At 30.7% G+C, this 11,597-nt stretch overlaps 1 protein-coding gene and 1 long non-coding RNA gene across 3 annotated transcripts; one reads left to right on the top strand and one right to left on the bottom strand.

Annotated features, from left to right (window-relative positions):
- Positions 1-341: 341 nt before the first annotated feature.
- On the bottom strand, positions 342-1,242 carry LOC127148371 (uncharacterized). Its single transcript, XR_007819322.1, has 2 exons — positions 1,129-1,242; positions 342-768 (listed from the first exon to the last, which is right to left on the bottom strand). It is a non-coding gene; the product is annotated as an uncharacterized LOC127148371 (long non-coding RNA).
- Positions 1,243-6,207: 4,965 nt separating this feature from the next.
- On the top strand, positions 6,208-9,817 carry LOC103485576 (serine/threonine-protein kinase ppk15). Of its 2 annotated transcripts, XM_008443246.3 has the most exons (7): positions 6,208-6,719; positions 7,072-7,870; positions 8,104-8,383; positions 8,533-8,640; positions 8,725-9,003; positions 9,102-9,245; positions 9,325-9,817. In XM_008443246.3, the coding sequence occupies exons 1-7, from the start codon at positions 6,428-6,430 to the stop codon at positions 9,499-9,501; spliced, it is 2,079 nt and encodes a 692-aa protein (XP_008441468.2). In that variant the 5' UTR covers positions 6,208-6,427; the 3' UTR covers positions 9,502-9,817. The 2 variants fall into 2 exon arrangements, with proteins under 2 accessions (XP_008441468.2, XP_016899464.2); XM_017043975.2 differs by lacking the exon at positions 6,208-6,719 and having other exon boundaries at positions 7,723-7,870; positions 8,057-8,383.
- The last annotated feature ends 1,780 nt before the right edge of the window (positions 9,818-11,597 follow it).

Genomic DNA, 11,597 nt, shown 5'->3' with positions numbered 1-11,597 from the left:
CCTTGAATGGTCAAAAAATATTATGAACTATTGAATTATTAAAAAGGTAGAAATTATAATGAACACACAGAAAATAGAAATTAACAAATAATTTTTTTTATGAACAATTTCAGTCTTCACCTTCATCTTGAGCAATCTTCAACTTTCGATCTTCAATCTTTGAAAAGTGAGAATTGACACATAATGTTACTCCCCATCCCAAATGCCACTTTATTCGACTAAATGACGACGATGTGACCGCCTAGACATTCTATGTGAGCTTCTCCGCGAGATACATGTAGAACGCTTAGTAAGCAGACTAAATACAGCCAACGAACTTAAAAATGGAATATGAACTCAAATGAAATAAGAAGACTACTTCATTGATATTTTAAGTAACAGAATACATTTGATACCTGGTACAAAGTTCCCTTCATACAAACTATACACAACTCAAAATGACAATTGGACTCTTCTTGCCTAACTTCTACATGCTATGCGAGTTAACTGTGGTAACTACCAAAATGATGCGTTCACATAGATGACATAGTAGGCAATCAAGACTGCAAATTCGACGCTAGATGTCCTTCACTATCTGGGGGAGGGGGAATAAAACAAAAGATTTGAAAGATTAAAGGAAAATGTCTAGCGAAGTGGGATCTTTTATCAACACATTTCCACAACTCAAGCATTTACCACACTCTTTTGCCAAGTTGCAACTATGCAGAGTAGTCTCAACGCATTTAGCAAGTTTCGTCAATTCTAGTATGCATAACGCGTCTTCCAATACTAGATCATACAACAAGAAAAAGTCATTTCTTACCAGATCTCACAACAAGTATATGGTATTCTATTCCAGATCATACAACAACAACAGAGTATCATATCTTAGGTAATTACAAAGCAAGGATAAGACATCCCATACAGATCACACAGCAAGTACGAGACATTCTTATCGCATAGGGTAACAAGAAATCATCATTTCATTATTTCAACTCATATAAAGTTTTATTCATTTATAAATCACATGCATTTGGAAAACATAATAGAAATCATATATCTCGAGGTTTCAATGGAAATATCTTTAAGGATGTAAACACATTGGAAATCTTTTTTGTTTTTTAAACATTTTAAAGAAGAACCACTCACAATTACAATCAACTAGCTTCTTCGCCTAGCTCCTTAGCTGATTCAAAAATATTTTATTGAAACTCCTTTTCGAATTCAAGCTCTTTGAAAATCTTCAAGTTCTCTCAATCCTTTCTTAAGTTAAGCTCAGGGTAAAAGTAGCTTCAAAATAGTTGGACTTCACCAATTTATAAGCCTTCCGGTGACATTTTCCATGCAGAAATAATGACTTATGTCTGACGGTAAGAATGGTCCAATTTCAAAATGTCACGTGTCACTACCACTTCCTTATCCTAAATTTGAATTGGGTAGCAAAGTCAAATCAATCACCAGCTTACTTACATGAGGATGATGTCACTACCTTCCGATGAAGTAAAACTCAAAACGCATAACAGTCCATTGCGTAGCCTTCCTTGCGTAAATATCTCATCACATAGGCTACTTTTGCCGCGTGAACTCTTATCTCGTGAGGAGGAACGCAATCAAGGCCTCACACAAAATGTGAGAGCCATCAAATAACTTTGTGTTTATATATTAAGTTTGGACTCAATTAATTATTAATCAGTTTTTTATTTCAATTAAAGTTCAATCTATAACAGTAAATAATTAAATTCTACATATTAATCTAATTATTCAATTATATGTTACGCGATTATGCTAAGGAGAGCTTGAGGAGGCTTTTTAAAAAATATATTTACGTAATAAGTTTTAAGTTTAATATATTTAATTAAAAATCATTTATTTATTTATTTCAAATTAGAAAAAGGATATAAATGTAATTAAGAAGGAAAAACTTGTTTAAAAAAGTATTTTTTTTATTATGGCTTTTTTTTATATAGTAATATAGATTCAGTTTTTTTGAAAACTATTTTTTCGGTCATCATCTAAAAGTTCAATAGCTTCGAGGACCATTTAAAATATTTTTTCAAATTAAATTCAGGGATAAAAATGTTAAAATTAGATTTTATTCTAAAAAATAATATCAAAATTAGAGAATATAATATGTGGATTATTCAAATAAATAAACATAGTGGAGCAAAAAGTATCAAACAAGAATATACATTCATGATTCCATCCTACAAGTCAAATTTATTGAACTTTAGAGCTTTGAAGTTATGGAAGGTATAAAAACGACTTTATATCTATCTAAATACAAATTGTACTAAAAAAAAAATAATCTAAAATTTCAAGATGAAATATAATATAAATATATATTAATCCAATATTAATAATTTTTTTTAAAAAATAATAACATGATGTTTGAACTACATGTTTTCAAAAATCATCGTCAACCATGCATTATTTTTCCATTAAATTCAATACTATTCATTGTCTAAAATAATTAATAAAGGTATCGTGCATTTTAATTTACAAACATTGACTTTAATACATTCTGTTCCAAACGTTATACATCTCATTAAATTCATTTTCTTTACTTCTCATTAAATTCAATATTATTGAAATACTATATGTAATGTGAAAGCCAACATTATTGGCATAGGTGTTACACAAAACTTTCCACTGTTAATTATCTTAATAATAGGCAGAAAAATAATAGATAAAACACAATCGTGAAAACAATATACTACGTGGAAAATGGTTATAATCGCAAAGAATACGTCTCTTTTGTTCCCAAATGCAAGAGTACTCTCTCAAATTTTTAAAATTTACTCACATTTCTTTTCCAAACTCTCAAACTAGGAGTGTTATACTTAGGTTAAAGTGATTTTTGAGACAACTTGAAACCAACAAGAAAAATAATACAAAATGTAATAATACTTGAAGCTATACGAATGTTCAAGCTGCTTATAAGTACTTGCTTTCTTAAACTATTTTGATACGAGACAATGATATTTCTTTAAAAAATTATGTTAAAACTTTGATAGAAGAAAAAAATATCTTAATTATTGATATTTTATTGTATATTCTTATAATATCTCTCAAGAAGCATCAGTACCTACTCTATGATATTTTAGTTTAATAATATTCCTTTGAGAGAAGAAAGAATGGAGAGTTCCAAATCTTTTATAATCAAAATCCTATCAAAAGATGAATATGGTATTATAAAATATGAATTATATGTAATATTTAAAGATGCCTCCAAGCTAAGTTTACAACTTGAATATTCTTGCCATGGCCACTTGTTTGTTTTTATTGTTTTTTCTAATTTTAAAAATAGTAAGAAAAATAAAATTAAATGGTATACAGAATAATCCAAAAGTTGTTGAAGGTCCATTAATTTATGTTGAATACTAATTTGTTAATGTAACTTGAAAAAGATGGTTTTATAATTGTATGTACATAGCAATAATCTTTTTGGAGTTAACCCCTACTCAATAATCAGATTATTATTAAATTATAATGACTAAAGTGATAGTCAAACCCTGTGATCTAATTATATAATGACTAAAAGATTATTTTTCTTTTGTAAAAAAAATATTCCAACAAGGCCAAATAAATATACAACCACAACTCTTAACCAAAGATAATTGATAATAAAATTACACTTACTTGATTCTTTGTCTGGTTGGTTCTTATGTATATAAAAGATTTATTTACAATCATTTCATTTATTCCTATTTTTAATTTCTACGTAGTTAATTATTTATTTAGAATGATTTCATTTATTCTTTAATTTCATATATATTAAATAATTTTACTATACATAAGTGGTATGAATCTTCAAGTGATTGAGTTTAAATTTTAGTTAAATCAATTTTACGATTTAACGTGTGAATCTTGATAAATTAGTATTTTTCGGAGGTAGATAAATTGACCTAAAACAACTTTTACTGTATAGTGTTGAGTCACGCGTCCAAATACGAAAGTAAAATATTGAATATGACTAAGAATGTAGTTTTTCATACACGTGACGTAGAGGCATTAACATAAATGTGACTCATCAGCTAACACATAGTAGGAGCTTACACATTGCGGAGAATGTGTGTAATAGAATATCAAAATGGTAGCGTACGAGAGAAATAGAGGTAATGTTTGGGTCGATTATATATCTCTAGGAGGACGATTGGGACTTTTACTTTTTCCTTTTGACAATAATGCAGGGTGCCCCAAAATTCATGTAAAGAAAAGGACCCTCGTAGCCAATAATTAATGTAAGACAGAAAGAAGAAAAGAGAAAGGAGGAAAAGAACCAAATAATTAATCCTCAGCACATAAACAGATGGAGAAAGAAATTACAGAAGAAGAACCACAATGGGTCTGCGGTTGGTGTAATTGCTTCGTCACACCCACCCCCCAAAAATTCGGTTCCACCTGCATTTCAAAATTATCCCTCTCTATTATTATTTCTCCATTTATTATCCATTATTTTTTACAAAGACATTAATTATCATTTTAATTACTATTCATTTCTCCACGTTTCTAAATAAATTAATAAATATTTATACCCATCAAATATTTAGTTTCAAAACAAAAGTCCAATCTAATACCTAACCCATATGTGTATGTTTTGATTCAATTACTTGTTTGATAATCCGGTATTTTCACATGAAATTTAAGATCTCATTAGAAAATAATTTAATTAACTTTAAAGGTGATTTAAAATGACAATTGAGTTGATGGTTTTAGAAAAGTGATAAAAGAAAAATAGTGTTGGAGAATATTATTGAATCAGTTCTAATTTCATTTTCATTTGGTAAAAGCAGCATATAGTTGCTGTCTTTATTCATTCATTTAACTTTTCTTTTTTTTCAATGTAAATAAGAGGACTTTAATTTTTAGATCTATATGATTATGTTGTAATTATTAATTAAAATAGTTTTTGTTGAAAAAAAACCACAATAAACAAAAAAAAAAAAAAAGAAGAAGAAGAAATTTAAACTTCCACATGTGGTCGAACTAAAAGAAATCAATATGTATTAATTATTTTTATTAAAGAAATATAATATTTAAGATGAAAATATGAATATTATAGTATGATTAGTATTATTGGTTGCATTAATACTATGCGGGTCAAATTATATTCCCATCATTATTGTTCGTTTTCCATTACATTGAACACCATTTATAAAGCTAAAATACCTATAACCTAACTATCGTAAATTTGTATTATTGATTGGACTAGACATTCGACTTAAAATCAACGATTTAAACTCGACTTAAAATCAACGATTTAAACTCGACTTAAAATCAACGATTTAAACTTTCTTTTAGTAGAGGTAAGTAAATATTGTTGAACATGTTGAATATTATCAATACTGAATTTTAGGTGTTTTGGAATACATTTTCAAATGTTTAATTTTAAAAAAATTGGAAGAAATTTGAATGTTTAACAACCATTCACAATAAATTGAAAAAAACATTTTTTTTCAAATCAATCCAAACATACCCTTAAAAATGTAAGTCACAGCAAGTGATATAGTATTTACTAATTTTAAAGTTAGGATGTAACTCCTCGAGTTTAGGAGGGGGCATGAAATAAACGATATCACATTTGAAAGAGATCCTGAGGTCATGAAAGTGAGGTTAAGAAAGACTTAAAATAATTAGGAGTTACTACATATACACTAATAAGGTGCGGTGGTTCGATCATAGGAGTATAGACAAAGTATCACTTATGTTGGTTTGTGAGTACTAATATTGTCAGATCGCATGAGAATGTCGGGAATTCGAACCCTAAATCCTTGATTTGAGGCATTACATAGGAATTCGATTATCTCAGTTTCACCCTCGATAAAACAACCAGAGAAAAGAACGAGAAGAAATTTTTTTTTTTTTTGAACTCAAATGATAAAAAGTGAGAAAATTTTGAAAGACGTTGAGAAAAAGAAGCTTCTATTAAAGTAAATATAAAATACTAGAAATATATATATATATATATATATATATATATATATAATTTAAAGATGAAGAATAAAAAGAAAAAAGAAGAAAAAGGGAATGGAAAAGTTAAAATAAATTCGGTCCCCAACGACTACTAAATCTTGTTGCTAAAAAAAAAAAAAAGAACAATCATACACGTGTAAGGTTATTATTTAGCCACCTGGAGAATCGTACGATAAAGAATGAATATGGACCCAACAATCAAAACCCCTTAAAAACCCAAGGCTAATCACTTTTCAAAGTTGGTACTCTGTAAATCAGCATCGCCTCTTTGATCGCTTCAATTTCACAGAACATTGTAAAAAGAAAAAGAAAAGAGAGAGAGAGAGAGAGAGAGATTTCTCTCCAGCATGCAAACTCCGAGTCGACCCAAAAATTTTTCCACTTTTACTAATCCAAATCTTCTGAATTACCATTTTCAGTCGTCTCTCTCATACCCCCACCATCAATTTCTCTCCAATTTTGAGCTTGTTCTTCCATGGCGAGTTCAGACGTGGAAGCAGTGCTCGATTTTCTGAAGAAAAATGGGTTTTCAGAAGCAGAGTCAGCTCTCAGAAGGGATGTGGTTGAAAAATCCGAGTTGGGTTCTTTTGATTTTGAGAAATTCTTCTTTCCTATGGTTCCTGCTCCACCTCCGGTCAGAATTCCGTCTACTTCCCGGAAGTTGGCGGCTCTTACTGACGGCGATGATCGTTCTGGATCGATCTCTGTTTCCTCTGATGATGAGTTTGTTAGCTTGAGATCTTCTACTTCTGATGTTTGCTCCTCGGGTAATGGTTTTAATCGAATTGGTTCAGATTTCAAGTTTTGACGGATGCTCATGAGCTTAATTATAAGATTCTTTGCTTGTTTAAGAAATTCTGAATAGTTTCTTCAAGTTGTCTTAGTATTGAGTTGGAAGTAGAAAGTAGAAACAGTATTCTTGCTTTGCTTTTCTCTGTTGTTTGATCCAAGTTTTGAGAAATGGGGTTTGAACTGATGGGGTGAGAGAGAATAATTTCTTAGTGTTCTTGATTCTTTGCTTTCATTGTCAAAATACGAAACCCCATGATCTTATGTTGCGATTGGAATCTTTGTGTTCTGTTTGGGTATAGATTTCTCAGAAACCCTTTACTGTTGCAGAATTCATCAATCCTTATGGCATTCCTTCAGATTCTTCTTCAGATATTGCCTCTCAGTTCGATACGGCGCGTGATTACCATGAATTTGATTTGCAGAATGATCTGCTTTGGTATGATGAGAAAGAGGATGTGAATTTCATGACACCTTCTTTTGAGGGTCAGGATTTCTTTGGCTGTCCAAGTGAGGATAAGTTTATAATGACTACCGAGAGAGACGAGCAATTTAGTAGTTTGTCAGCTCCGGCAAAGTCCATTCTTTGTCATTCAGCTCCCTCGAGTGATGAAAGTTTGATCGAGGTTGCAGACCATCCTTACAGTGTCGATAGATTTAATCAACTTAAAGGAAGCTTTGTGGGGCTCTCTGAGGGTTCTGTTCCTTTTTGTAAATGCTGTGTTGCTAATGAAGAGTTTTATAACAAGAAGTCTGCAGATTGTAATTATCTGAATCCCAGTTTTAATGAAATGGATTCAAATGATTTCGAGTTGAAAGTAGTTAAGGACATTGCTGCTAACTGTGATTTGGTTCCTCAAAGTGATTCTTCAACTGATATATATTCAACTTCTAACTTCATCCAAGGATTTGAAGATCACAATGACTCCCAAAATAAGATCCTTGAGAAAAGTTATATACTTAATGCAGCCGACGGGTTTAAAGTTGATAGTCATGGAGAAGTAGAGGAGGAAACCAATGAATCCGAACCAGGAGATGGTGTTGCTGCTGACAACGAGCTCCCGATGTATTATACTAACGATGATGAATTTGAAGTCTTTGATCTGCGAATTATACATAGAAAGAACAGGTTGGCTACATTTTTGTAGAAATTTTCCCATATGTTGAGAAAGAATGTTTAAATGAGTAGGCAGTTGATTGCTCTTACATTTTAAAATGGTGATAGAAGTTTAATTCAAGTGAAGTGAGATTTGTCGCAAAAGTCTTCACTTTCTACTCTCTGCTTTGATAGATATTTAAAGCTTGTGTGTTGCAGGTTGATATGTTGCAATGAGTTGTTCTCATGTATTATGCAATCTACAGGACTGGATTTGAAGAGAGCAAGGATTTGCCTATTGTGCTAAATACAGTCCTTGCAGGCAGATACTATGTAACCGAATATCTAGGATCGGCTGCTTTTAGTAGAGTTGTTCGAGCACACGATCTTCATACGGGAGTAGACGTTTGCCTAAAGATCATTAAAAATGACAAAGAGTTTTTTGATCAGAGCTTAGATGAAATCAAACTTCTAAAGCTTGTCAACAAACATGACCCTGCAGATCAGTGCCACATTTTACGGCTTTATGACTACTTTTATCATCAGGTCTGTTTCATCTGTTGCCCTCATGCTCGCTTGGCAAATTCGAGTTGGTTTAGTTCTTCTAACGTCTATGCAAGCTATTCCTTCCCTTTATACGAACTTTGTGTATTTTTTAACCATGCTCACTCATTCATGTAATTATAATTTGACAGGAACATCTCTTCATTGTTTGCGAGCTACTTCGAGCAAACTTGTATGAATTTCAAAAGTTCAATCAAGAATCTGGTGGAGATGATTATTTTACATTCTGTAGGTTGCAGGTATGTTCATTTAAGGCTAGAACAACACTGTGCTTTCTCGAGTTAAAAACTTAGAACTAAAATCTACCGATTTTCTCTCGACAGGTTATTACACGCCAATGTTTGGAGGCATTGGAGTTCTTGCATCATTTAGGAATCATTCACTGTGATCTAAAGCCAGAAAACATTCTTATTAAAAGTTACAAACGGTGTGAGATTAAGGTTATTGACCTTGGAAGCAGTTGCTTTCAATCAGATAACTTGTGCCTATACGTTCAGTCACGATCATATAGAGCTCCCGAAGTAATGCTTGGTCTCCCATACGATCCAAAGATTGATTTGTGGTCCCTCGGTTGTATATTAGCTGAGCTATGGTCCGGAGAAGTAAGCTTTTCTTTCTCATATCTGGATAAAACTCCATTTCGAGCAAAACCAATCAATTTAATACATTTTATTTACTTATCTGCTACGTGCTTTCTCAGGTATTGTTTCCGAACGACGCAGTTGTAATGATCCTTGCACGCATGATTGGATTTTTCGGTCCCATCGACCTGGAGATGCTCCTTAAAGGACAGGAGACACACAAATACTTCACTAAAGAATATGATCTGTTTTATATAAATGAGGTTGGTTTCAGATTCCCTTGGGAAATGTTGAGCCATAATGTTTTGTTTCATCCAAAGAAAATTGTTTCATCCATTGCAGGAAACTGATCAAATGGAATTTATCATCCCTGAAGAGTCTTCCTTGGAGGATCATCTGCAAGTTTTCGACCCGGGGTTCATTGATTTCCTTACAAGCTTGCTTGAGATCAATCCAGAAAGACGACCAACTGCAAAGGAAGCCCTCGCACATCCATGGCTTTCGCAGTCGTATGATTAACCATTGTCATAAAAAAATTTTGAAAAGTTATTCATTACTCATCAAATAAATTAAAGAAAAGTAATAAAAAGAGGGCAAAAGAAGAAAAAGAAAAAAAGAATTGGTTTCTGGTTTTGCTTTTTACATACATGATACATGTGTATATGCATGGAGGTTCTTGCATTTGTATATTTGTGCTTTTGTTGAGTATAGATTGAGCCCTCCTTTTTTTTTTTTTTTCTTTTTCTTTTGTAAATTTATGGAAAGAAAAAGTAGAATTGTTTGAAACTTATATCGATTTTGTGATAGAGAAATGAAAATTTTGGCTTTTGCTTTACTTTTTTGAGTTTTGACTAAGGAAGCAAACTTTGTATTTAGATGATATAAAGATATTAGAGAAATCAAAAGCTTGCCATTTCAAAATTAGTCATACTATAATAAGTGTACAAATATAGATTTAATTCTATGAATATAAAAGAATTTAGTATATTTATTCACTACAATTCATTAAAGACTACATCATATTATATTCCTCATCCATAACTAGAGAGGAATTAAAGGGAAAGTAACATAATACAAGAAAGTAGTTGTAACTAACTACTACTATTTACATTTAATAATTGTGTGCAATGAAAGATGCAACATTTTTACTCTACCCAATTATCTTTCTCCTTCAATATCATTTTACAATTAAGCACTTCATTGTAGAAGCATTATTTCATTTTTCTTTTTATTTAAAAAAAGGTAGAACCTAAACTTCAAAGCCAAAATCATTTTTTAAGTACTCAAGTTTAACACCACATCTTAAAAACCCTCTTATAACACATTCATTCAAGCATAATTTACTGCACAAAAACACTAATGATCATCTTAACTAACGATCGATTCTTCCACTTAGCACATATAGAATCAATTATAATGGATCTCAATCGATAACGAGATTCCATCGATAGATCAATTATGTTGGATTTCAATCGCAAATGTAAACTAGAACGCTTTTGATCATATTTAGCTAAATAATTTTGTAAGCATGATGTATCTTCTAACCTTGATTGTTATGGTTTATTATATTTTTAGTGAGGTAAACACAAGCTAAATTCAATAAATTGATTTTGTTTAATACAAGGAAGAAAGTGAGAAAATAAAGATGTAGATTTAAAAAAAAAAAAAAAAGAAAGAAAGAAAGAAAGAAAAGAATAAGGCTTTAATTTGAAAGAAGAAATGGTTGGCACGTGCTAAGTGGGAAGCAAAAAGAGAAAGGGTGAGGTGTGAAGGAAGACGTTGCATGTGATTTTGCTTCGAACCAACGATTACGACCGGACACAAATGTTTCTGTCCTTATTTATTTATTATTTATCTTTTCAAAATTGGATTCATTTTATTGTTTGGCAGATTTTGACTCTGAAAACTATGAGCACAATAAAAGTCAAAACAACATCGAACTATTGGTGGGTTCTTCAATTATTGGATTCTTTTTCGAAAATAACAATCATTTTCCATTGTAAAAATGTCGAGACCTTAATTCTAAAACTACATATTTTCATAAGAACAAATATAAAAATAAAAGATTCGAAACTTAAGTTTAAATTGATAAATAAATATTTTATTATTTTTAAATAATTAATTACGTACATATATTATCTATATTATATTTATATTAGTGACATTTTGGTGTTTTTTTCTTTTTTTTTTAATTTTAGAGATTTTTCTACGATATAATAGAAATATCGATTCATCTGTCAAATTGATATCGAATCCATTGGAATGCGGAAATATTGTCGTATTGGTAAAAGTTCAATACTATGACCTCAAACAACCATTGGTTTGGTTTTTTCTAAAAATGAATTTAAGGTATTTAGTTACAGGATCTTTTTTTTTAATCTAATTTATTTATTTATTTATTATTATTTAATGTTTGCTTAAATTTGAAGTGATTATTATGGTTGGTCATAGTACAATAATTTGATTGATTTTGAGTTTCTTTAATTGCATTTACGACATTTAAATAATGAGTTGCCTAATTAAGAAATTGAATACAATTCGTTCATTATTAACCTGAATTAAGATCTTTTTTAATTGCCTATCAAAATGTAGTTAAGAATTCCTCAATGCAAGGA

This window comes from Cucumis melo, chromosome 3 (assembly GCF_025177605.1).
Source record: "Cucumis melo cultivar AY chromosome 3, USDA_Cmelo_AY_1.0, whole genome shotgun sequence".
In the NCBI taxonomy this organism is placed as follows: domain Eukaryota; kingdom Viridiplantae; phylum Streptophyta; class Magnoliopsida; order Cucurbitales; family Cucurbitaceae; genus Cucumis; species Cucumis melo.
The sequence above is the reverse complement of the archived record's forward strand: the minus strand, read 5'-3'. Positions and strand labels throughout refer to the sequence as shown.